This window comes from Populus trichocarpa, chromosome 2 (genome assembly GCF_000002775.5).
Source record: "Populus trichocarpa isolate Nisqually-1 chromosome 2, P.trichocarpa_v4.1, whole genome shotgun sequence".
NCBI classification, from domain to species: Eukaryota; Viridiplantae; Streptophyta; class Magnoliopsida; order Malpighiales; family Salicaceae; genus Populus; species Populus trichocarpa.
The window spans coordinates 1,480,766-1,507,703 of record NC_037286.2 but is presented as its reverse complement, the minus strand read 5'-3'; the positions used below and the strand labels follow the sequence as shown (position 1 = coordinate 1,507,703).

At 32.3% G+C, this 26,938-nt stretch overlaps 3 protein-coding genes across 5 annotated transcripts; 2 read left to right on the top strand and 1 right to left on the bottom strand.

Annotated features, from left to right (window-relative positions):
- The first annotated feature begins 10,589 nt into the window (after positions 1 to 10,589).
- Positions 10,590 to 13,108, top strand: LOC7490656 (cytokinin riboside 5'-monophosphate phosphoribohydrolase LOG1). 2 transcript variants are annotated; one of them, XM_006386116.3, is made up of 7 exons: positions 10,590 to 10,900; positions 11,333 to 11,430; positions 11,533 to 11,563; positions 11,651 to 11,750; positions 11,983 to 12,053; positions 12,450 to 12,593; positions 12,675 to 13,108. In XM_006386116.3, the coding sequence occupies exons 1-7, from the start codon at positions 10,766 to 10,768 to the stop codon at positions 12,768 to 12,770; spliced, it is 675 nt and encodes a 224-aa protein (XP_006386178.1). In that variant the 5' UTR covers positions 10,590 to 10,765; the 3' UTR covers positions 12,771 to 13,108. The 2 variants fall into 2 exon arrangements, with proteins under 2 accessions (XP_006386178.1, XP_024450628.1); XM_024594860.2 differs by having other exon boundaries at positions 11,324 to 11,430.
- Positions 13,109 to 15,275: 2,167 nt separating this feature from the next.
- On the bottom strand, positions 15,276 to 18,687 carry LOC7479687 (endoglucanase 2). Its single transcript, XM_002300679.4, has 6 exons — positions 18,238 to 18,687; positions 17,599 to 17,885; positions 16,796 to 17,230; positions 16,260 to 16,398; positions 15,972 to 16,138; positions 15,276 to 15,849 (listed from the first exon to the last, which is right to left on the bottom strand). Exons 1-6 carry the CDS (start codon positions 18,446 to 18,448, stop codon positions 15,517 to 15,519), a joined length of 1,572 nt encoding a protein of 523 aa, XP_002300715.1. The 5' UTR covers positions 18,449 to 18,687; the 3' UTR covers positions 15,276 to 15,516.
- Positions 18,688 to 20,209: 1,522 nt separating this feature from the next.
- Positions 20,210 to 23,266, top strand: LOC7479686 (L10-interacting MYB domain-containing protein). Of its 2 annotated transcripts, none has more exons than XM_024594415.2 (3): positions 20,210 to 20,371; positions 21,750 to 22,085; positions 22,163 to 23,266. In XM_024594415.2, the coding sequence occupies exons 2-3, from the start codon at positions 21,756 to 21,758 to the stop codon at positions 22,763 to 22,765; spliced, it is 933 nt and encodes a 310-aa protein (XP_024450183.1). In that variant the 5' UTR covers positions 20,210 to 20,371; positions 21,750 to 21,755; the 3' UTR covers positions 22,766 to 23,266. The 2 variants fall into 2 exon arrangements, with proteins under 2 accessions (XP_024450183.1, XP_002301982.2); XM_002301946.4 differs by having other exon boundaries at positions 20,248 to 20,500.
- The last annotated feature ends 3,672 nt before the right edge of the window (positions 23,267 to 26,938 follow it).

The window sequence follows — 26,938 nt, the reverse complement described above, 5'->3', positions numbered from 1 at the left end:
AGTGGGACAAAATTCGCACCCATCATGTTTCCTATTGTTTCCAGGTCCTTAACTCCCTATGATCAAGATTAATTTAGAGTCAACCGACATTATCACACACTTTTCAATTTTCTTTTGAACAATTCATTTTCCATAATAGCGATCCATTAATAAGTCATTAGAGATGAGATCAAATGCATCTCAAGCATATACTTCAATAAATAGTAGTCAATGGCATATTATGCGCATACATAATTGTGTAGCAAATGATTAGTAGATACTAAATAATTATAGCCTGTCTTTTCATGTCAGAATTTCGAAACCCTAATCTTGATATCACTTGTCAATTATGCTTGTCCTTTGTCAACAAAATTGGGGATTTGTCAAGAAAATCACCAAGAGGGAGATAGATTTGACAGAGGTTAAAGACAATCGACTTAATTAGTTGGCCTAAAGAAGGCAATGTACTCTCACCATCTTATAACGAAAAACATGTTCCAAACTAATAATAGCAATCCTTTGATAGAGATAAAATATACAAAATGCCATTTTACATTCCAGTCACAAGGTAGATGAGATGACTCGAATTAATTTGATGCAATAACCTCTATATATATATATATATATATATATATATATATATATATATATATAGAGAGAGAGAGAGAGAGAGAGAGAGAGAGAGAGAGAGAGAGAGAGAGAGAGAGAGAGAGGGTACTAGCCTAATATACCTAGACTTGACAAAATATCAAGTTTATTAGCCTTTCTTGCTTCTAGGTATAACATCTTTGAGTTTAGTTATGCGTTGAGTCTAAGTATATGTGGGTGCTTCTAGGTATAACATCTTTGAGTTTAGTTATGCGTTGAGTCTAAGTATATGTGGGTTTATAAAGATGTCATACCTAATATCTTTGAATTTAGCTACGTGTCGAGTTTAAATACATGTGGGTCTGACAAAATATCAAACTCAACGTTCTTGATAATCTTTTTAAACCCTATATTTCTCAAGAGGAGATGATGCTCTAAACTCTCCATTCAAATATCATGACAAAGTTCTGAGACTATATATATCCTCTAAACCACTAGGTAAATGGTTAATATTTTTCTTATTCTCTAAGCATTCATACTTTTATTTTACCAAGTATTTATCATACACAACTAAGAACAAATACTATTGTTCTTAGAATTTAAAGTTCATTCTTTTATTTATTACAATCTTTTATTAAAAATCATTGACTTTATCATCAGAGGATTCCTAATTCCCATAAAAAAGAATTGTTTTGTAGTTGTTAGGTCTTTTTATCATCAATCATCAATTTCATGAACTCTAAAGAAAGGAATATTAACGTGAATGTGTGATCACTCTGTATTCAAACATTTTAAAAACTCAAATTCTTGAGCATGTTAAATTTTAGAACACCATCACAATCAAATCAAAACATCACTTTAATTTTGCTTAAAAAAAGTTAAAACTCATCATTTTAAACTTTTTTAAGAAGTCAAATTAGATTTTAATCACGTTAATAATCTCAGTTATATATTGATCACCTGGATTTAATCAAGTCAATTTCCACATGATGTTCTTGTTTAATTAGACCTTAGGTCAATTTGCTAGACAGGATCATGATTAATTACACCGATTTTATGTCATCTATCAAAATTCTTACACTCGAGTGCCACGTGGTCACCTATATTTTTCAGTCATACAATTCGGTGATTGACATTTGTATTTACATTATCTATATCTAGCTTTTGAGGAGATCTGGCTTGCCAACCACAAGATCCAGCCATGAAAAATTATATTGAGGCTCAAAGGTCATACAAATTCCAAAAAAAATTTGTCACCAACATCCCTTAACCTCAACAGCAACGCCTTTTATCCATTAGAATCCAAATGAATAATCCCTTTTTTAGGGGTGTTAGGTTTTTTCTTCTTCTACCTTCCAAAAGATCAAGCTCCATCGGAGGAGATCATATGTTATTGTCCAAATTAACCACATTAAGGTCTAGGCTACAAAAACCATATAAAAATCACAGGTATAAATATTATATTAGCAATCAAATATGGTTGGTCAAAAAGACTCATCAAAGCTTCTTTAAGTGGAATATTTTCTTTCTTTCTGAGACACACTCTTTTTAAAAGTAGAATAGAGTTAAAATATGATGGAGTAATATGTGATGTGGAGAGACAGACCAACAAGTGTGTTCATATTAATTTGATCAAGGTTATGTGCACGACTTCAGGCCACAAAAGGCAAGTCGGCTTGATCAGAAACGAATGCAAGGAAAGGAATATTTAAAATTAGAGGGGAGTGATTGTTTGAATAAAAAACAGCTAATTATTCGAGGAATCCTCCTCCTGAAAACTAAAATATACTACAACTGGTTAGCCAACATGCTTCGAAACACGAGGCAATAACCAAACCATCTTTGATAAAAATTTTGTGGGGGTTGGATAAGAAATATGGAATTGAAGAGATGAAGAAGAAATTAATAGAGTGGTAACTTATATTTTTTTGGTAAAATATTAAACTTATGGTTTTTTTAATACTTCTCAATAATTTTAAAGTGTTGATATAAAAAATTTAAAAAAATCTAAAAAAAAATATTTTAATATATTTTCAAGAGAAAAATACTTTTAAAAAATACATTTCACCAAAATATCAAACACACACTTATAAGATTGTGTTTAGTATTCCATGATAGAAATGTTAGATATAAAAAAAACAAAAAAATATTTAGTTGAAGAGATATAGTAGGAGACAAAATAAATTTGTTTATTAAATAATTTTAGGGAGAATTTCTATACTTTCAGAATAAAAATATATAGAAACATATTCCTTCTATCTCTATTATCTCTGTCTCTTCTGATTTGAAACTATAATATCCAACATTATTTATAATTGTATGTTTTTAAAAAATAGAGTGATATATAGATTTTTCTTTCTTTCTTCTTTTTGTCCTGTTTCGAGACTATAGTATCCAACATTACTTATAATTATATGTTTTAAAAAGGTAAAGTGATATATAGATTTATTTCTTTTGTTTTTTTATCTAATGATATTTTAATTTATTCTAATGAGTAAATTGTCTTCGAATTCATCCCTCAAAACTTCTAGAAAATGAAAATCATAGGGAAAGAAAAACAATTTTTGGTTTCTGCAATTTTTGAACATGTACATGGATGGTGGAGAAGAAGCTACGTACGTACCCAATAATTAAGCACCATGATACCAAACTACTCAATCAATTTGAATTGTATTAAATATTAACTCCACTAATCAATGGGACACATAGCATTATGTTCTTTTTCTTTATTTTTCTTAGCACCACATATATAGCATTATGTAGTTGAAAAGACTCCATTTTTAATTCCTACTTTATCATACATTGTTTATCACATTTATGGCTGCTTGTTACATGACAAGGATTCGGTTCAAATCTATCTATAGAATGGCCATAAAGGCACGTCACGTGGGTGAAAAATATTGAATGATTAAATGTTCCAAATATTGAATTAATCTAACTAATTAAATAATTGATTTTCCACCCAAACTTTTGCTTAATTTGCTTGGTTAATTATAACATGGATCACGTGGCTCATATTTGTTCTAAAAAATTCATAAATAAAATTAGAGAAGTGAAGAAAATATGTTTAGTTTATAAATATGCGAATATAACAACTTGAAATTATAATAAAAAGACTAGTATATTTATCAAATAAATATATGTAAACTTGCATAAATAATTGAATCACAATTCTAGCATACATATTAATGTATAAAATTAAACAAAACAAAAAAACTACTTACTAGTTGAATGACTTGAAAATTTATCAACTTTGTTACTGTTAAGGATCAATCACGTGTCCTTAAAATTTAATTGCTCCTTACTTGGTATAAAAAGAAAATTTAATATACCTCCTAAAATTCCAACAACTCTATTTTATTTAGATGCACTTCTAAATAAAATCTAAATAACTCAAAAAATAGTACTTAATTCTATCTATAATAACCGAACCTAAAATCTAGATAAAAAGGAAATTTAGAGAGAGAAAAAAAGTTTAAGAAAAAAAAACAAATATAAAAGCAAGGATGAAAATTAGGTGATGAACAGTGTCAAGTTTTATCAAAACAATACAAAACTAATCAACTTCAAACACTTTTTTTTCATCCCGTTTTTACATAAAATTTTAGGCTCCAAAAGTTGATGGACTTTCTTTACTAACAACTTCAATTACTTACCATCAAACTAGTATTACACCGGAATGTTTTTAGACTTAAATAATACGACTTTCGAGAAAGGTCATGGCATGAATGTATAAGTTAATTAACCACACCCCACCCCCCCTGATTACTCACTATAAAACTAATATTAAACTTAAATGTTTTTAGACTTAAATCATGTGATTTTTTATCTGAAATATTTAATATACATATAAGTTGATAAACTTTTAACACTAACAACTTGATTACCCACCGTAACTAAACTCGAGAACAAAAATCTCAATAAGCAAAAAATAATATTTTACCAAAAGAATATTATTTTACAATAAACTCTACCTTATACCCCACCTAAGTGACACATGTTTGTGTGTGGGTTTGAAGCTCAAACTCCATTTTGCTTAGAACATTTCTTATATAAAAACTTAAGTATTATTTGAGTTTAATTTTAACTTTTTAGCTTTTCATTTTATACACACCAAGAAAGTTACATTTTTTTTTATATGAGATATAGAGTTTTTTTTAAGAGGTTTTGGGTTTCGCTAAAATTAATATGTTAATTAAGGATTTTCATTCACCCATAATTTATTTAAAACACATTAATGTTTCATGTTAAAAAATTTATATTAGAAATTAAGCTCCAACAAAGTTCTAACCTTGAAAATAAAGATACTCTATTTTTAATTTGATTTCAAATATATTGATTAACCATGTCGTTAAACAAAGTTTTCAACATTACTTAATCTATTTGCACTTCCTTAATTTCGCATTTCTTGTCAAATGGTCGACAAATTTTAAATCCATGATATATTACCAGTCACCACCTGTTTCTTGTTAGTTTGGTTATAGTGGCACAACATTGAAGGAATATCATGGGTACGTAGCTAACCCTGTCTTGGTGATAGTTTCCCCTAGTGAAAGTATAGCCTTTGAATCTAGGAATTGTCATAATTGGCAATGTTGTCTGGAAGTTATCTCTATTGACCTGCAACTACAAGTAGACACAATCCTTGATTCATGGAAGATTTGGCTTGAACTTTTACCCAACAAGGGCAAAGGTTAGATTGGTGGATTGTCGGCTTTTCTTCTCCTACTTGTTTTCATGTAGTTCCTATCAGCTTCGACAGCAACTACTATTAAAGCCATTTCAAACTAGTTCAGAGAAATTACACTAATGATTCTCAGAATAATAATTAAAAAATAGAGAGACGGAATTTACACGAATAAGTTGACTTTCTCCTAGTAAATTAATATCAGAATAACTTGGACCAAAGTACCTTTTTTTCTCCTTAATAAAAGGGTATTTTTGATTTATTCTCATGCATAAATTAAGAATAACACTCGTTTTAACCAGATTCTAAACAGGTCATTCATGTTTGGAATTATATAATTTTTCTTAATATTTTTAATAAGGTTCAAATTCTAAATAATAATATTAGAAATATATTCAAAATCCTTGCCACTTGACATTAAATGTACGAGCAAGACTTTTCAAGTCATCACTTGTTTTTGTTTCAAGCCTTTATTATCTATATCAAGTTCCAAGTTGACTCACCTTTACGAACTTCGATCTTTATTATTCCCATCGAACGGTCAGAATTAGCAATAAACAATCCATTCTGATCATATTAATCTACCCACAAACATCTTCGTCAGGAATCTCCAGGCAAGAACCCTCCAAGACTAACGTGATTAAAAGTCGTTTACATGGCAAGTGGGTGCATGGAAGTGTCAAAGGTCAGTACTGTAGTTGAACTATCATGGAGTATACTGTTATTTTAGCCTCAAGTTGGTTTACACAATTGCATCCACTCTCTTGATCGTCCTTCTATCCCATACACATGTATTTCTTCCGTATTTATAGGAAAAATATAATTTCTAGGAATAAAAGCATCAAATTAAATTTTTATCCTACCTTAACCTATATTAAATTTCATATCAAATTGAATGGAAAATGACCTGACAAGTTAGCTCCTGACTCGTTCAAAACCCAAATAAGATATATTTAAAAATCGTTACCTGAATTACTGGCCGGATTTGGTTTTATACTAAGCAATGTACAAATTAAACCCATTAATATTGGAAAAGGAAAATTAAGAAGAAAAAAAACCCTAATATTTGTTTAGCAAAATTAAAGGGAAAAAAAGGGGGGGGCGACATGTGAGACGTTGAAAAGGCAAATGGAAATGGAAAATCGAAATTAAGAGAAGACCCGTTCTATATGTCTATTCAAGCCCTTGGACAATGGGAACTATGCAACCACCGTTACAGCTGTGTAACAGGTAATACAGTTTCAATCAGTAGGTCCAAATCGTACGGACCATGACATTCTGATTCCTCTTCCTCTCAAACCTGAGATGGCTCCTCTGGACCTGAGAGTTCAAGAGTACATGTGATGACGTGCATATACCTGGTCATAATTTGAAGTGGGACAGGCTCAGCTTCACATTTTCACGTGCAACTCCTTGAGCTCCTCCACGTAAATGGCTACTACTTGTCTGATTCGCAGATATTTAAAGATTAAAAATTATTGGAGATTTTGAAGACTTCTTTTCAATTCTTTTCTTTCAGTTTGTCTTAGGATTGATTCAAGAAAAAGTTAAATTATTCAATCAATTTATGAATTACCATGTAAATTTAGATTAACCTTTTTTTAATTAAAACTATGTTGTTTTGTTCTTTAAAAAAATTATCAATGTTAATTCAATCATATCTGAATTAGGTTGGGTCGGGTCAACATCCAATCCAATTCAATTGAAAACTTGGTTCGAGTTACATTTTAAATTCTAAATTTATTGAATTAACCTATTGGTTTGGAACGAGTTTAACAATGTTATTGTGATGATAATTACATAAGGTTGTCTTTAAGGATGTTTTAGTGTTTTCCTTTTGTTTTTTTTTTTTAGGTTTGCTTAGGGATTGTTATGTAATTTTAAAAAATTAAATAATATTAAAAAAAAGTTGTTGACGTGTACAAAGAAGGCATCAACGCATGACAGCCCTCTTGTCATTCGAACAACGCGTGCGGGATTATCTGACTATCAAATTCTGCAATCCAGGACGACATTAAAAGTGGCATGTCATCCCCATTCCACCAGTGTGGCGTATACTCACATCGAAGGTATGGTTGGCTTTCAATTGGCTTTTTTTCCTCTCTTTTCTTTCTTCTAGTCTAGAAATTTGCATCAACCCTTCCAAAAAACAATTGTATCCTCTAGTATGTATTTCTATCAATTTTGATACTTATTTTTTTTTATTGCTATTTGTTTTGCTTTTAATGCTTTTTGAACTTTAGATTTTTTCCAATTTCATCCCTATAAATTCTATTTTATTTGATTTATTTATTCAATATGGTTCTTATTTTTTTATTGCTCTTTTTTTTTTCAATTTTGTCTCTCGTCATTTTATTGAATTTATTTTTTATGCAATTTTAGTCATTTGTCTTTTGATTGCTATTTTCTTATCTTATTTATTTATCTTCTTTAAAAAAAATTATCCATCGACATCTTATTTTATTTAGTTTTTTGTCTAATTTTGGTTTCATTCTTTTAATTACTATTTTTTATCATTTTCTTAATATATTTTTTTTTTTACTTTAGTCCCTAATTATTTTCTTTCATTTAGTTTTTATACCATATTTGGTCCGCATTGTTTAGATTTTAAATTATTTTGTGAGTGAAGATTTTACTTTGTTATCTTTTCGTGTCTACCTTTCTATAGGGTAATTCTAATCTCATGACCCGGGCTGATTTAAGTTTATTTTTTTTTACTATTTTTTTTTTAAAAAAATCATCATTTGACATTTGGTTCTCAAGCCTCAAACTTTGCTATTTGCTTCACTTTTCTTTTTATTGAGTTATCCCAATCTCATATCACGGGTTACGGGTTAGTCAAGTTGACTTGGGTTTTTTCCTTGATGTTTTTTTTTCAATTTCTTATTTGACATTAAGTTATTTACTCTTGAACTTTGTGATTTTTTTTTTTCTGTAGTATTATCCTGGGTAACGAATTAGTCAAATTAACCTAGGTTTTTTCAATGTTTTTTTTTATTTGACTTTGATTTTTTTTGCTAGGTCCTTTTGAATTTTTAAACCCGATTTCATATCGTGGGTGATAGGTTAGTCGAGTTAACCCTGGTTGGATCAACTTTTTTTTCTCGACCTTTTTCTATGAAATTGATTTTTTTTTCAATTTTATCATTTAGCATTAGATTATTGGCCCTTGAGCTTTGCTTCTTTTTTTTTCTCTTTCCTATAGGTTATCTGGAGTGCGGGTTAGTCAAGCTAATCTAAGTTAGGTTGAGGTTTTTTTTTTCAATATTTTTTATTGAACTTTGATCTTTTTTACTAGGTTTTTCTTTTGAGTGTCTATTTTTTTTTTATTCCGATCTCATATCGTGGGTGATTGGTTAATCAAGTGAATTCGGGTTGACTTAAGTTTTGTTCTGTTTTATCTTTTGACATCAGACTATTGAGCCTTGAGCTTTTTAATTTTTTTATTTGTTTTATGCAGTTTATCTTGATTTTATATTTCGAGTCGCATGTTATTAAAATTAAACTGGATTAATTTAAATTATCATTACGTTGATATATTTTTTTTAATGTTAAGAAAAATTTATCTTAGCTTGCGGCTTAAGAGAAGTCACCAATCTTGCGTCTTTATTATGTATGCACATAATGACGTGCTCCTTCCTCTTCGTTCATCAATTATTTATTTAATGACGATTCAAGTTGTGATTAAGGGGTTGAAACTTGGAATAAATGGTTTGACCACACCATATATTTTATTTATTGGAGTGGACGTGGTTTGTTTTGATGGAAAGGACGTATGGGGTAAAGGTAGATTAACCACACCATATATTTTACACCCGTTATTTAATGGTTAGATAAATTCAATTGGTGGGTGGTTTCATATTTCTTATAATAGACCTGGCTACAACTTAATCTACCATTATCCATGTCCTGATCGATACGGCCGTTTGCCTGAAGAAGCACAGCTTTTCCTACATTGTTTTGCAGTCTCAATTTATTTTTATTTTTCTAATAATTTATGGAAGTATAATCTCTTGAAATTGTATGATTATTAAATAATAACTGGATCTGGTAATGATAATAACCCAACCATATTAAATCTAATATCTTTTATTTTATTTGGTTTGCGTAGATTTTCATAAATTGCTTAATTTTGATGTAAATAAAAAGAAATATTTTCATAAAAAAAAAACATACCATCTCAATAAATAAATAAATAAATAAATATATAGGATATAAAGCCTAGTATATTATCGACGACCGACACTCATAACCATAACCATAAGTATATGTAAATTTAGGATATGGATTTTACGCGTCTCATCAATCACACGTCATATCTTTGATTTCTCTCCATGCTTTATTTCAATCAGCTCTTATAAAGTTAAATTCTTCTAAATAGACGTCTTTTGACTCTATTCAAATTTATTTATTTATTTTACTTGTTAGCACGTATATTAACGTGACATGCCATCCGCGTAATTAATTAAAAATAAATGTAAAACAAGAAAGTGAAGAAAAAAATATAAAACAACAAATCCCAATTAAACATCAATTGAAGAGTTGATGTCCATTAACTTACACATCAGAATACTTCTCAGAAAATAACGAATTAGAGAGAGTATTTTAGTCTGTTTAAATAGCTATTTTTAGAACTTATTGATTGAATTATATCCATATAGTCGATTGGATTTCCCATTAATTTACACATTCACATTTGTCTTGGAAAATAATGCATTGGAGAGAATCTGGCATCATTAGCAAATAGGCTATTCAAAATTTAGTTGATCGAACTTTAATTTAACAAAAATAAACAAATATTATGATATATGAGATATAGTATTATTATTAAACTCGTTCTGATTTAATAGATTAAATCAATTATTTGTTGATTTAGCTCCTAATCTAAACTAAATTTTAAATTAAATTAAAAGGAAGTTGACTAATTCAATTAAAATCTAGTTTAGTTTTTTTAAAAAATATATTATTTTAATTTTTTAAAAATTACTGCCTTGTCTTGTCTTGAATTGACCCGGATAGTTCAGATTAACATACTCAACATGTTATAGGCGGTGCCGGATTAAATAAATTTGCATGAGAGCACGGAGCGCTTGGTGTTTTTTCCTTCGGTATGCAATCGAGATTCACATGTAATATATTAACGTCAAGATAAACAACTACACATGAATAATTCTTCTTTGTGATAGTGAAACCTCCATCTTAAAAATTCAATGTGAATTTCGTTATATATATATATATATATATATATATATATATATATGGGTGACGTGTGAAGCGTGCGAGTGTCGAGGGGCATCCATTTTTTGATATAAAAAGGGGCCAATGGCAGCGTTTTTCTTTCCCTTACTTTCGGCCTTTGTTTTCAATAGAAAGCGGTAGTAATAGGCTGCCCATAGCCCAACACAACAACACACATTCTCCTCATCCTCTTCTTTCTTTCCTTCCATCTCTTTGTCTCGACAATCCTCTTTTAAGCAAAACATATTATTTGCTAATTAAGCACTTTCACCCATGGAAATTCCACATCAACAGCAACGTCAGCCTTCGATGAAATCAAGATTCAGACGTGTCTGTGTGTTCTGTGGCAGCAGCCCTGGCAAGAATCCTAATTACCAGCATGCTGCTGTTCAGCTTGGCAAACAACTGGTATATATACTACTACTTAGTACTTGCTCTCTCTACAGAAATTAAATCCTAGGCTTATGCTAATGTTCTTGTCAAGGCTTCAATGTTTTCTTTTAAGAATTACACAACTTGGGCGTTTCTCAGGAGTCATATATATGTATATATATTGTATCAAGAATATAAGATCAGCACCTGTTGAGCAAAGTAGCTTGAGGTTTAGTCAAAGAAGCTGAGAAGTTTAGTAAGGGACAATAAGATCAGCACCTGCAGGGCTCCATTCAGGAGCAATCCTCTGCCTTTTCTGCTCTGTTTGGATTAAATGAAACTAAAGAATTATCTAAATAATTGAGTGTAGTTGTGATTATATTGTTTTATATTGGACAGGTAGATTTTACACTTAAACACGTAATTTTTGTTAATTAAAAAAAATTAAGAGCAATAAAGATTTTGCAGGTTGAAAGGAACATTGACTTGGTTTATGGAGGAGGCAGCATTGGTCTCATGGGCTTGATCTCTCAAGCTGTATATGATGGTGGCCGCCATGTGTTGGGGTAATGTTTTTGCCTTTGGTTTCCCACTTCCCTCTCCCTCTGTCACTTCTCCCTCTCGTATTTATCTTGAGTTCTCTCATTTTTTTCTCTTCTTTGTTGCAGAGTTATTCCCAAGACTCTTATGCCAAGAGAGGTAGTTACTTTAATTAATCAGCTTAAAATCACTTGGAGAAAAGGGTTATAAGCGCAGAATCTTACTTACTTAATGTGGTAATTTCAGATTACAGGGGAGACTGTGGGAGAAGTAAGAGCTGTATCAGGTATGCACCAACGCAAAGCTGAAATGGCTCGCCAAGCTGATGCATTTATAGCCTTACCAGGTACTTAATTACTCCTAAAATAAGAAATTAATCAACACTTCGAGCAATAATTATGTTGATGTTTAAATTACCTGCCGCGTACTGGTTGAAGTGCAACTCAATATCTTACAATTTACCAATAAATGCAAGCCGATCATTGAGCTCATAAGATTTTACAACTCAAGATAACTGTGGATACAACGGTCAAGTACCATATTGGACACAGTGAATTTAACTCAAAATCCTCTCACAGGTGGGTATGGAACCTTGGAAGAACTCTTGGAGGTCATCACTTGGGCTCAATTGGGAATCCACGATAAACCGGTATTGAAGATTTTCTTCATATATTTATGCAAAGATTATCTTCAATATCACTGCCCTAGCATTGAAGTTATTCCAGTTAAACTCAACTCAATAACTTGTTAATCCGATTTTTAACTAAAACTAAAACGACGTAGTTTTAGTTTTAGTTTTTTTTTTTAGCTACATGCGGGTTAATCGAATCTACACATTGAATGTAAAAGAATTTTTGAAAAAGTCAATTCCAAAGAATTTACAATGAAATTAGCATATTACTCTTTGATAATTACTTGATGATCATGTCAAGGCGGTGAAAAACAATAGGAGATAAAATGAAAAAACAAAACAAAAATACTTTTCATTTAAATATAAAAGAGGGTAAAAGAGTAAAAGAAACATCTACTTTTTTCTTGGTTTCAGGTGGGGTTGTTGAATGTTGATGGGTACTACAACTCCCTTCTATCATTCATAGACAAGGCTGTCGATGAAGGATTCGTAACACCAGCTGCCCGACACATTATTGTTTCAGCCCACACTGCCCATGAACTCATGTGCAAGCTTGAGGTACAAATTTTTTCATCTTCTTTAACACAGTCAACATGGTCTAGGCCGTCAATTTCTCATATGATTTGTGTGTACATATAGGATTATGAAGCTGAGCATTCTGGGGTGGCGTCAAAGCTAAGTTGGGAGATGGAGCAGCAACTGGGCTACCCAATAAAGTCTGATATCTCTCGCTGACTTGATCAGATACTCCTAAACATGATGGAGAAGAAATATTGACCATAGATTCTGGAAAATCTTTCTAGATGTGAGCTCCATTAAGAAGCGCCACCACAGTTTCTTTTAGTTAGCTGTGTGTGTGGATGATGATATGATTTTTAAATTTTAATTTTTTTCTTGTTTTTTGTCATTATTTTTATTTTATTTTTGAATTAGAGTTTTACCAGTGAGTTTGATTATTACTAGTTCCTATGTCGGTAGTACTAATTGTGTGTTATTGTATATTAATTGCTTAATCCAATAAAAGAAAAAAAAAAGAAAGAAGAAGAAGAAGAAGAGAGAGTACATTGATGTCATGTCTTGAATCGATGGGTTGTTATAAATTAATTTCATGAAAGGAGATTGATAGGGATGTTTATGTAAGACAAAATCATGAAAAGGATCAATAAGGGCATTGGCCCAAAAAACTTCACTGGTTTCTCACATCAATATCAGAGTATACTTTATAATATATGGTTTATATATGTGCCTTTTTTGGTTAAAAGATCCCATTTCTCATTTCTTGAGTACGAATTAATCCTGTTCTGGTCTCAGATATCGAGTTTATGCCTCTTCTTCTTCCTTGATTTGCTATAAGGGGGTGATCAGTACTGTGATGCAATATGTGTTTTTATTTAAAAATATTTTTATATGTGTTTTTATATTAATAAATTAAAATTATTAGAAAAACACTAAAAAATATCAATTTGATTTTTTCAAGACAAATATCCTCTTGAAAAATATTAAAAATAAAAGCTATCGCGTTCCTAAACAAAACTCGAGTATCCGACAAGACGTGATATTTTGTTGCTATTTCAAAACAGAAAAAACAAGAATAATAAAGATAGGAATAAAGCAGATTTAAAATAAATTTTTATATTTTAAAGTAGAAAACAAAAGGAGATATATACTTTATGTAGATGCCGTATAGAAAATGACAGTTGAAATTGCTATTTTTCTTAGGCTGCAAAGGACTTAAATTGATGTGTGTGTGCTTTCTAATTTTATTTTGTATATTTCAGAAGCAATTCACAAAAAAAACATCCTTAATGTAAAGAAACATCTTGAATGATAAGTCCTAACAAACGTAAGGTATTGTGATAAAGCAAAACACAGAATGGTTTGCGGAAAAGATTTTTTTGTCATCTAGATGGAGACTTTACGCAGGAATCTAGCTAGGTGGGGTGCTTGGGAGTCAAAGGATTCAGAAGACCAAGCTGTTTAAGTGAATAATTGAAGGAACAAGGACACGTATCCTGATCGTACCAAGAAGGGCCATAGACAAGTGACTCGTGCACAAGAGGAAGGAGGAAAGGAATGGTGGATAGTATAGTTGCTTTGCTCTTTACTCTTGGTGATGATAACTGTTGGTGTTGCAGATAAGGCCTAGGGACGATGTAGATGTTAGTGCTCACATGTGAAAATGGCATTTTCCTAGAAGTTTCTGTTGGGTCGTGAATGGAAACCAAAAGGAGAGGACCTTTTTGAACTCCATACTTATCAACAATGTTATGCCAATGGTGGGTCATGATTTCTGGTGGAGATGGTATCTAGTGGCCATAGAATAGATAAATTATTTAGCAATGGATCTCTGATTGCATTAAATTTGTATGAACATGAGTTTTCAATCAGCCCAATTGAGTAGTTATTTCAGCCTCCTTTTCTATTGTGCTTTCTGTTTTTGGACAAGCATATACTTGGTGCTCATATTGTTGTGGAAAATGACAGTGCTTCTTCAGGGAGTCTCCATCAACAATTGCATACGAGTCATGAGCTTGGTACGAAAATCATCACCAAATCTTTCGGGAAGATGCAACCTTTCTCGTAGCTTGGATTGTTGCTTCAAAACCTGTTCTTGCATAACGTGCATGGTTTCCTTTTTGTCTTTCCTCGGTAAGAGAAAATCGCGAATCTGCCAACTAACCTTAGTGATAAAGTATTCTGGCTGAGCACCACAAACTTGGAATTAAATCTTGCCTTCGTCAAAGTGGGTGAAGGGAGGGAGAGGCTTGACTTGAAACAAAGATTCGTCCCATCATAGTTCTCAAATGGGAAACTACAAAGTGGGTGAAGGGAGGGAGAGGCTTGACTTGAAACAAAGATTCGTCCCATCATAGTTCTCAAATGGGAAACTACACTGGCTTTCTCTGACTTTACACTTCTTCTGCTGCCCATTGGACATGCTGAGCCAAATCATACCATTCCATGAACAAAACGCCACCTTAATCAGTCTGAAGACTATTATCCAACAAATTTTCAGAAAGGGTTAGTTTTAATTTATAATTTTGTGAGTATCATGGCTCACGTTTGCCAAAGGGTTAGTTTTAGTTTCTAATCAGCAACGGTAAGTTTCTTTCTTTCTTTCTTTTCCTGTGCTGCACTGCTCTTAAGAAGATCCTGCCTTGGTTTCTTTCGATTTTGATATAGCAGAAGTTTTAGAAATTTCAGAGTCTATTAAGAAGTAACAAAGCGGAAGAGAATACATAAAGCAAAAGAGCAGAACACCATATAATTTCAACAAAATTGGCAGAAAAATACTGCTAGAAGAACATTTATATTCAAGGCCCTCCCTCAAGAACAAGAGAAAAGAGCTCCATGCATTAGAATCTTGTCTCAAACTTAATTGTATGAAACAAGCTATTGAACACTAATTTGAAGTGAACATCTCACGACCACAGCTAATACGATACAAACAATGTGTACCTAATTATATACCAGGATTGATTTAGGTGAAAGATGGAACTGCAGAAGAAGTGGTGACAAGACCTGAGAGGAGGCCAACAATCACAGCACCGTTATAGGTGGTTGGCTCTGCCTGCATTGAATTGTTGCGATCATCGACAAATGTTTCATTTAAGAAGGGACCACCAACAAGTGCTCCAGTTGCTACGTTGGGATTAGGTTCCTTTCTTTCAAGCCATGTCCAGCCATCTTTGCAACCAGTTTTTGCATCAGCTGGGATTGAAGCTCCCCTATGATGCACATATTGTGGATAATTCTCGCCATACCCAACAAGAAAGCTCATCTTCATAGGATTATTTCCCAAGACATAATCAGCCTAAAAAGTAAGATAATACAGCATTATCAGGTTTGCAAGTAATCATGGCTCTTGGACATGGTAATTCATCACATCCTAAAGCCTATACTATGTATGAAACAAATATAACATGGGAAACCTACCTGGGATTTAGCAAATTTCCGAAGATCTGATGGTTTATATGAATATCCATTGCAGGATAGCTTTGCAGTTCCTGAACTACGCATGTAATCGCTGTAAAGAGAAGCTAAAAATGCAGAAGCAACGGGATGCTGCAAAGCATTCCATTCACTGACCCATATAAGACCACCTGCACCAATAAGTGGAAATAAGGCCACAGTAATTAGGTATAAAATTTTATTAAAACTTTGAACATGTGCCACACATTTTGAATATCAAGAAAATTAGGTAGCTTGGAAAAAGAATATTACTATCTGTTCTACTCTGTGTGGCCGTTGGAGAATCTGGGATGAGACTGCACATAACAGCCTCGGCTGTTTTCCTATACATCTGAAGGCCTGAGTTTGAGGTGTCTTTGTTGCCAAAGAAAGTTAGTCTCGACAGCAAAACCTGCATCCAGAATAAATGAATTGTTCTCTTAAGAAAGGACATCTGTATTTCAAATGTTGTTGAAGAAATGTACTTCACAGTTCAAGGCCTAGTGTAAGGTATCTTAGTTTCCAAGAAATTAGACCATGATCTATATCTGAACACATTCCAAACAAACAAGGATCTTGACTTGAGAAATTTTAGAGATGGTACCTTCAGGATAGAGAACCAATGAACACAAATCACACCAATGATTTTGTAAATTTTGGCATAATTTAAAAGTAAAAGAACATAACTCTGTCTTGGAATGAAATCAGTATGCTTTAAACATACGTATGCCAAATGTAGAACATGTCCTAAGATTAAAAGAAAAAAGGGGATAAAATTTACATCCAATTACTTGGAACATGACAGATACCTGTGTTCCTGCAAGTTTGTTATCCCAACTGAACCATGTTGCACTTCCCCATTGTGCGAAGACTTCACCATTTTTCCCAGTCACATACTGAAGATATGATTTATCCCCCGTTGCATGATAGAGCCAACTAGCTGCCCACAAGAGCTCATCCCCGTATCCTGTTGAGTTGTAATACGTGGAAACTTCTGGGATACTTTCACTATAAGAACCTCTATATTTGTCGGCAAAAGTAAACAACTCTTTAGCATGCTTAAGCAGCGCGCTTGAATATCTGGAATCAGATTTAAACACCAAAGATGCTGAAGCCAAAGCTGCTGCAGTTTCAGCTGCAACTTCTGTCCCAGGAGAAGATGTATTAATCTGAGTAAGGGGCCTCTTTTCACTCATAACTTCAGGTCTTTCCCAACAACCATGATCAATTTCAGGGTCACCAACCTGTTCCCAAATGATAGCTAATCATATAAGAAATTGTTCATATCCAGGATTCTGCAGATGAAAGATAAAGTTACTAGCATAGCTCTAGGAATGGTTGCAGCTCACATTTTGATTCATCACTACCTTGATCAAATGGCTCACTAGATTAGTTTGATTTTTTCTCCAATAATAAGATTCCAGTTTCAGGGAAAGCCTTGACAATGACAGAAAAAGGCCAAACTCTGGAACTTAAATACCCCCAAACAATCAGCATAAATTTCAAGTTTCTTCCACTTCAAGTGCTCTGAGTATAGCTTATTAAGGCTTGCAAGCAAATAACATCATGACTCAAAATAGAAACATTTAGTGGCTATGGAAAAGGAACTAACTTGAACGTAGAGCACATTCTCTTCAGGATGCGCATTGATAAGGTAGTCAGTGATCCATTTGAGCGAATCTTGTGCCGGATCCAACTGATTCACTACAGCCATTTGACCTCCATACTCAAGGATGGCCCATGAAAGTACTGTAGCAGTAAAAGCCATTGGAAAACCAAACTTCATAAGATCCCCAGCATCATACATGCCTTTTGAAAGATCCAATTTCGCTTGACTTCCATCTGTAAGAGTTGAATCCCCTCTCCAACTAAACTTGTTACTATATCCCAACTCGCCAGCTGGATTAATTAAGTATCATCTTAGTGTTAACATTCATAACCAGAAAGATAATTACAAGGTACAGAAGATTGCAATGCAATAAAAATAGACACAACCAGAGCTACCAAGACAAATTTCTAAGTAATCAAATCAAAGATAGATAAAACAAGGCTTCTAAGCTCAAGAAAAGATCCTAACTTGTGCTATCAATTCAAAACAACAACAATCAAAACCAAATCCCAGTCCTTTTCGTTGCTTCCTTACATTGTGTATTAACTTTAAACAGTCAGAATTATACTCATGTGTTCAAGAAAAAGAATGCTTCGAGTATAGAATAGTGACTGAAACTAAAGTAAGGGAAAGAGAACATACATCTTTGAATGTCAAAGAATTGCATAGCAATTTTGAGAGCATCAGCATATTTCTTCTCAATAGCACCAGGAGGCCCTGTAATAGGAGCAGCCCCTTCAGATTTCTCAGTTTTCTTTTGGACTGTATAAACAATGGCATCATAAACCAATGCCAATGTTACTACCACCAAAAACCACCAACAGCAACCTCTAGAACTTGGTTTCACTCTCATTTTAGCAAAACTAAATCACTCAAAACCAAATCAAGATCAAATCTTTAACGTCCATATCTGAAGAAAATGAAATTCTACGATAAAGGGCACTCCTCGTGTGCTTGCATTGAGCAATGCAAGGAAGAAATTTGGGCTGGCTTTTGGGTGTTGTGTTCAAGGTGTTTGTTATCACATGGAAAGCGAAATGATAGTAGTGGAAAAGATGGTTGCTTTAGGCGCCAGAATCCTACTTATCAAGCTACGGTTAAGTTAGATTGTTAATTAAATAGTTAATTAACCTTTTGCCTCTAGTCTTCGGCACAAAACGAGACACCGACAGTCGTATTATTATTTTCCTAGTAAAAACTATGATTCAACAGTTTTCATTTTGGTCTCCATAGTTTTAATTTTTTCATATTGATCCTATGGCTCAAGGGAAGGTGCCTGTTAATTACTCTTTTTTTATGCATTTCTTTAGTGTTATAAAGTATACAAATGTTGAAAAAACATAAAGTATAAGGACTGAAATGAAATGGGACTGACAGTACAACGGCCAGGTAATAATTTTTTCTTGTTCTCTTTAAGTTTTGTAAGTTTCCCTTCGTGAAATCAGAGATGGATGTTGACTTGGTCAAGAGAGAGGACTCGTGTCTGCCGTTTAATAATGGGACCCGTTCTATATGGACCGTTCAATCGGGTCACTGACGATAAGGACTGTGGATCTGTTTATTCTATGAAGCTGATTTGTGATGGTCAGCTGTGTTTTTAAAGCAAACACCAGTAATGGCTATGGGCTTCAGTGACAAGAAGATGGCAGCCAGGATGTTGGTGTGGTGTCCATTTCAGAGAAAGAGACAGACTATTAAAAGAGTTGGTAAAGTGTGACCCCCTGTTTTCTGGTAAATGTTTAGGTCCAAGAAGATGAGATATATTTCGCTACCTCAAAGTACAAAATGATTATAAAACTTGAATAGGTTACCTAGATTAATTTGAGTTGAAAAACAAATATAATAAAAAAATTAATTGAATTTATCTCTATCAAAAACTTAAATTAATTTATAAATTGATCAACTCAGAGTAAAATAAAATCAAAACTTATTAATTTTTTTTTGTTAAAATAACATAATTTTAATGTTACTCTTAAAAAAAATTAGTCTGGTTGAACTCAAATTAACCCTCTCAAATCAATCACTTTACAATTATGATATTATGAAATTTATACCTAAAACTTTTACTTCAGCAGGGCTTCTTCAATTATTATTAATAGCAAGAAAGTTTTTTCTTTTTATTATAAATAAGAGGTTCAAACTCATAGTTTTTCTATAGTTTTTTAGGAGAGAGCATAAATGCCAGTTGAGAAATGCCCTGGGCAGAGAGAGTCCTAATTTTGTTTAAAGGGATACATTATTGTGTTGCCTAAAGAAATTTGGGCATATATAATTTCCATATATATTTACTTTTCATGTTATAGTTCTAAATTGCAGAGACTTGATGGGGAAATAAATATTTTTTATTTATTCAACGTTACAAATGTTTTTAGATAAATTTATAATTTAACGGTCTTAGCTTTTAAATTGCACTAAAATGAACCAATTTTTTATTATTTTTTTAATAAAAAATATTCAAAAACCTGTTCAGTTTAATTAATTTCAAGTTAGTTTTTATAAATACTTTAGATAATTCGATTAATTCAATCTTATTTTGCAATTAGGCTGAGGACCCGTTATTTATCAAGATAGGGAGCAAAGTTAGCCCATTTCCCAAAACGCGGCCGTTTCCATGGTCGAGTCACCACCAACGTGTAAAACTTGCCGCTATCAAAGCCCAAGAGACAACCAATCAGCTATTGACATGTATTTGTCTCTCTTCAATTCCATCGCACCTGATTAATCAATCACTCAACACCAATTCCAGGCACCAGTTTTTTAAGCAAACGATTAAAAGGTAAATTCCTTCTTCTTCTTCTTTTTAACCTAGTTTATTATTTCCGCCAAGACCGACGGCGCTTGGTGCCGGAGTGACGCCTCTCTCACTCTCCATTCTCTGGCTTCCCGTTAATTTCCTGCCGATCAGGTACCTTGCCTTTGATCACGAGCAATTAACTTTTATTCTGTTTATTTTTGCTCTCGTTTAGGGTTTAATCAGGCGAACAATTAGGTATTCAAAATGGCTAGAACATATAGATTTATTAGCAAAGAATATATTTTGAATGGTTAATTACAATTATAACTGTTGTTAATAACGTGATTAAGAAGTCCATGAATGCGAGCAGACGCGTCACTAAAACTGAGCATCTGTGTTTAAGTTTTGAGTTTTAGGAGTGAATTTGAATTAATACAGTTCTGTGAATCGTGTGATGTTGCGGTACTCCATGACCGCAGCGCTCCGTAATGATGAGTTTATTAGCCTAGAAACCTGTAGTTTTTAACATTTCAATGTGATGCATTTGAAAAAAAGATATGTTTGTTTATTTATTGTGATTAGAATTTTCGATGCTCGTGGATCTTAGTGTTATTGATAAGAAACCGAATTTTGAAATTGTGTGATTTGTGGCAAAACTGATGGACGAAGAGTGAAGTTAGAAAGCAGAATGTGAAACTGTGGAGTTGCTGATGTTGTCGACAAATGATGCTGTTTTTGTGACCGTGTATGTTTGCAGGGGGGACTCCATTGATGGTCTTATGTGTGTATTGAGGAATTGTTTGATTCAGAATTTAACTTAAGGGGATGATTACAAGTTCTGGGAATAATTATGATAGATTTGTGCGTGTGTGATTCTTGTTAATCATATGATTGTTTTGGATGGATTTCGGTGTGACTTTTGCAAATTGATTAAAGTTGTTTTTTAACTATTGACTCATAAAAAAAGTCATAAATATGTGTGGCTAGGAATAACTCTTCACTTGTGAATTCTAATTTGTACTACTACATCTATTCTTTGCAAAAGTTGCTTTGAGTAATTTTTACCAAACATACTTTATTTTAACTTATTTTTGTTACGAGTTATTTATGAAAAACAACCTTTTGAATTATGACTCAAAGTCAAAAGTCTTTTTTACAATTCATGCCAAACATACTCTTATTTAGTCGATTGGGATTCGATATATGATGTTGATGGATTTATGTAGTCCATTAAGATTAGATATATGGATTTATCTAATAGTAGTATAGTACTCTGTATTATGTTTTCCGATCCATGTTTGGCCTGGAACCTGATTGTTATCTTGTTATCTTTGCATTTGAACAATCTTCTTTTCAACTGGAGAGTTTCTGATAATCTTATTGGTAGTTGTTTTTCTGACTTCAAATGTGCTTTATGTAGTTGTACATGGAAGGTGAAACTGGTAATCAATCTAAGCAAGAACGTTTTAGAACAAGGTGGACACCATCCCTTGATAGGATATTTGCAGACTTGGTAGTGCAGCAGATTCAGCTAGGAAACAGACCAAATAATGTTTTTGACAAGAAAACTTGGAATCACATACGTGATGAATTCAACAAGGAGACGGGTTCAAAATTTAATAACAATCAACTGAGAAAGCACCTTGATGTACTGCGGACACGATTCAATAATGTGAAGTCAGCATTTGCTCGAAATGAATTTGCATTGGTGGATCCCTGTGGTGTTGGATTTGATTTGTGGGAAGATTCTTTTGGGGTGTGTTTCTTTCCTGCAGTTACCCTGTTTTTCTTCTTGATCATCTTATTTTGCATTCTGATATCTTCTACTTACAGGCACAACCTAGGCCTGAGACAGTTAAAGTCAAGGACTGTCCCATATATGAGCAACTCTGCAAGATTTTCACAGATACATCAGCTGATGGGAAGTATGCCCAATCAAGTCACTTTGAGGGTTTGGACAAATCTGTTGGAAATGATATTGCAGGTAGAATTTCATGGCCAGATGGCGGAACCTCTCGTTCCGAAGATCCATCATCATCATCAAAATTATCAAAAGGAAATTCTGCATCATCAGAAAAGGCAGTGAAGAATGCAGGGGAAAGAAAAAGGAAACGTCCGTCTGAGACACCTTCTTCAGAGCAGAATAATAGGGATCAAGAACTTAATGAAGCTATGGCAGAAGCCTTGTTGGAGATGGTAGCTGCTTCGAAGTGGAGGGAAGTTGCCGCAAGACAAGATGAGGAGAGATTTACTATAACTAATTGTATTGAAGCTCTGGATGAGATTCAAAAGATTGACCAGCACCTTTACTTTGCAGCTTTGGACCTTTTTGAAGACCCCACCTTACGAGAGACCTTTCTCTCTCTGAAAGGTGATGACCTACGGTTGACCTGGTTGCAGGGTAAGTGTGGTAGATATAATCATTTTGTAGGTTAAGGCATGTCATTTTAAACCCCTCCCGCCCCGCATCGTTTTGCTCCGCTCCCTCAAAGATCTTTACTGCCACTCTTAGTTTTAAGTAGCAAGAATATCCATATCATGGCTTAAAATCTTGATGTACATGGGTTTTAGTAGTGGCAAGGCTAGCACGCTGCTAGGCACTTTCGGTTATTCGTGATTGATCTGTGATTATCACCACCCACAAGGCACTGGGACCGTATTTGCAATCTTGGTGCCATTTGTTAGTAGTGTTTTCCATTGCGGGTGGTGGAGAGCCATCTGGCCATGGTTTTAAAGTCCGGACCAGCTTTTGCAAGTCAACCTGTGATCTAGACCAGTAAGGGTTGAAAAAAGAATAGGAAAAGGAAAAAATTCTCGATGATTGACCTGTAGGTTGACCTATTAACAGTAAGGAAAGTATCGAGCATTCGAGCTGCTTGTGGATAAGCATTATATTCCATTCATTCTCTAATTCTATCCATTTTCGTTGACTTTTTTTATTTTTATTTTAAAAAAAGTTGGGGTTGTGGATAAGCATTGTATACCTTGTCCCGGGTTAGGGTTTACACTATGCTTGTGGATCGCACTTGGCAGTGGTCCTCTTTACTTGGTATGAAGGTCCATTACAGAGGAGCGCTAACTGTGGGTGTTAATTTTGCTCATGAACTTCACTTATCCCAATTGGGCCACGGCATGCTAACTTGAAGGTCAATCTACCATCTAGGCTGATGTCAGAGATGCTCTTGGAAAAATTCTCCTCTATGGCGCACCAATTTTCTACCCCTAACACAAATGATAAAACTCGACTTGTCAAAATCTGGCTATTGGCGATGACTAAGAACAAAATCTACAAAGTGCGTATTTTGTGTCATGCCTCGGAAATCAGAAGCACTCCGAGCAACAATATTCAAGATTCAGTCTAACAAAGCCAGGTGGAAGATGATGAAAATCACTACCATTATGAACCGGGATGTTGTAGCATGGAATCTTACGGTCTTTCCAGACAAACTCTTATTATACTCTGAATTGGCATTTTGGCAGAGGCTCAGAAGTTTCAAAACCTTCTGAATTTAGAAATCAATATATAATCTAGGTAGAATAAAAAAAAAATATACAAAAAATATTAGATATTGTTAATATTTTTTTAGTAATTTTTTTAAAAATAATATGAAGATTAACCTGATATGAGCTGATCGACTTGATAGATCCAAAAGTAACCAGATAACTAGTAAAAACGTTGTTTGATTAACAAATATTCAAGACAATATTTTTAAAAAAATAATATTGAAACGATAACCTGTTAGATCGATTTGGGCCAACACATGTTAACATGTTAAATCCATGACTCAAATCATGAGACTATTATAACTCCATATAAAATAAATCAAAACAAATTATTAAACTCAATTCTCAATTAACTCAATGCTAAAAAAAAAAATTGAAAAAAAAATAAAAAATAACAAAAACATTGACTTGAGTTAACCTGTCAAACCTGTGATTTGGGGTGTGAGATCGGGATAAACTCGTAGAATGTAAAAAAAATGACCTAGGTGAACCCGGATTAATTTGTCAAACTCGCAACTAAGATCATGAGACTGTGATAACTCCATAAAAAGCAAGTCAAAACAAATTATAAAGCTTAATTTTCAATAAACTCATTGTTAAATGTTGAAAATGAAAAAAAAAACAAATCAATCTAAAAAAAGAACACAATAAAACAAACCGAGTCTACCGCAAAACACGTGACCCGGATCATAAAACCAAGATGACCTCATAGAAAGCAAATCAAAATAAATCATGAAGCCCAATTCATAATCAACTCAACATTGAATGATGAAATAGAAAAAATATCAATTAAAAAAGACAAGAAAAAAACTCGAGTCAACTGGGTAACCCGTCAAACCTGCGACTCGAGTCAAGAGATTGAGATAACCTCATAGAAATCAAACTGAAATAAATCATGAAGTCTAATTCACAATCAACCCAATGTTAGATGATGAAATTGAAAAAAAAAAAAAAAAAAAAGGTCAAAACTATTACACGGGTTATGACACCGAGCTAACCATATATAAAGCAAACCACAATAAATTATGAAGTTTAATCTTCAATAAACTAAATATTGAAGTATGATATTAAAAAAAAGAAATATAGATTTATAAAAAAAAGACAACAAAAACATAACTAAAATAAATAGTATTTTGTGAGGTGGTGCACGGTAAAAGCACCACCTAACTCGAGTCTACCAAGTTAATTCGTCAAACCCGTGATATTGTTTATGAGATTGAGCTAACCATAAATAAAGCAAGTCACAATAAATTATGAAGTCCAATCTTGAGTAAACTAAATGTTGAAATATAAAATTAGAGGAAGAATTATAGATTTAAAAAGAAAAAAAAATATTGAAATGAAAAGTGTTTTATGAGGTGGTGCATAGTAAAAACACCACTTTTAGTTTATACTACTAGCTATTTGACCCGCACAACGCCACATGTCATAATTTTTATTTAAGAATAAACCTTAGGTATTCATGCAATTTTCAAAAAAAATAAAAGTATAAATTAAAAAGCTCATGCAAGCATCTAATTAAGTAATCCAATAATCATTTATGTAAACAAAAAAAAATTCCAAAATATAAACTGGAAAAATTAAGAGATGGATGTTAGCCAAGATATCTGATCTTGCAAAATAAAATATTTACTTGTTTGTGTCTACTAAATTTGTTTATTACAACCAGTAAAAGATAATAGAAACAAAAACAAATACAAAACTGATTGAATAAAATAAAAGGAAAAAAATTATGCAAGGCTAAATATATAAGAAGTATTATTTCATAATAAATATTTTTATATAAAATAAAGCTCATCTGTATAAAATAAAAGGAATTGTTTAAAAATTGAATACAAACAACATTATTTAAAAAAAAAACCTTTACACAAAACAGGTATGCAAAACTCACGGCCTAAGCCATGAGAACAAGATAACCCGATAGAAAAGAAATTAAAGATAACTACAAAACTATTTAAAAAAAAATGTTGAATGATGAAATCATAAAAGAAAATGAGAAAAAAAATTATTGAACCGCATGAACTTGTCAAACTCATTACCCATGTCAATAGATCGGAAGCATTACAAATGAAAAAACTCTTCTCTATCAAATTAAAAGTTGAATGATGAAATCGAAGAAAAAAACCACACAAAAACTATGATTACAAGAATAAAGGAGGAAATTGAAATAAATAATTAAATTAGAGGACATCAAAAAAAATTAAAATGTAGGGTTAATTTAAAAAGAAATAAACTTTAACAAAAAGAAAAATAAATCAAAAGAATAAGGGCTAAATTGAAAATAATAAAATAACATAAACTTTGATTAAATGATGGAATTTAAAACTAACAAATTTTAACAAAAGAGCCAAGGAAAAAAAATCAGAAATCAAAAGAATAAAGATTGAATTGGAAAAAATAATATATGATAAATTGTAATTCAATAACTAAATTGAAAATATTTAAAACTTCTATAATAAAATTGTAATGACCCTAAATATAATCATAAATTATAATACATATATTCACAATTATCAATATATATATATATATATACGAAATATCTTCCGAGTATTCTTTGTATTTTTTATACCAAGTTATCGACTCTATATTTTTCAATTTGTAAACATCAATCACAATAATTATCCCATCATCTAGACCTTTAAAACTCAATCATAATATCAAATTCTCATTTTAATTTTATATAAAACAACTATTTATAGCAAATTAATTCATGCCAAACATCAAAGTCTTTCCAAGGTAATTATGTTTAAAATATATATACAACCACATGAATAAATATTACAATTCTTAAACACTTACAACAAAATATTGGTTTTTCCAATAACATCAATTACTTAACAAAATTATATATCCATGCATCTACTTTCTGGTTCGAGGGTGTGATGTATCTAAAAATATAATCATATTAAACATGATTAAAATTGTACATTACGATAAATAAATAATTAAGGACTAACTATTAATGTGCATTAATGTAATTCTCGCATCATTAAATGAAATATCTTATATTTAGTAATTCAATAATTTCATCAATTTTTAATATGATTTCCAAATTAGAAATAAATTTTCAAAAATACTAAAAGTGTATCTAACAAACCCACA

Coding starts and splice junctions, on each gene's coding strand:
- LOC7490656 (XM_024594860.2), top strand. CDS start 10,766: ATGGAAATTCCACATCAACAGCAACGTCAGCCTTCGATGAAATCAAGA. Junction 10,901..11,323: donor TTCAGCTTGGCAAACAACTG/GTATATATACTA, acceptor AGAGCAATAAAG/ATTTTGCAGGTTGAAAGGAA. Junction 11,564..11,650: donor AGACTCTTATGCCAAGAGAG/GTAGTTACTTTA, acceptor TGGTAATTTCAG/ATTACAGGGGAGACTGTGGG.
- LOC7479686 (XM_024594415.2), top strand. CDS start 21,756: ATGGAAGGTGAAACTGGTAATCAATCTAAGCAAGAACGTTTTAGAACA. Junction 22,086..22,162: donor TGTGGGAAGATTCTTTTGGG/GTGTGTTTCTTT, acceptor TTCTACTTACAG/GCACAACCTAGGCCTGAGAC.
- LOC7479687 (XM_002300679.4), bottom strand. CDS start 18,448: ATGAGAGTGAAACCAAGTTCTAGAGGTTGCTGTTGGTGGTTTTTGGTG. Junction 16,399..16,795: donor ACAAACTTGCAGGAACACAG/GTATCTGTCATG, acceptor TTCTGGATGCAG/GTTTTGCTGTCGAGACTAAC. Junction 15,850..15,971: donor GGAAATTTGCTAAATCCCAG/GTAGGTTTCCCA, acceptor CTTACTTTTTAG/GCTGATTATGTCTTGGGAAA.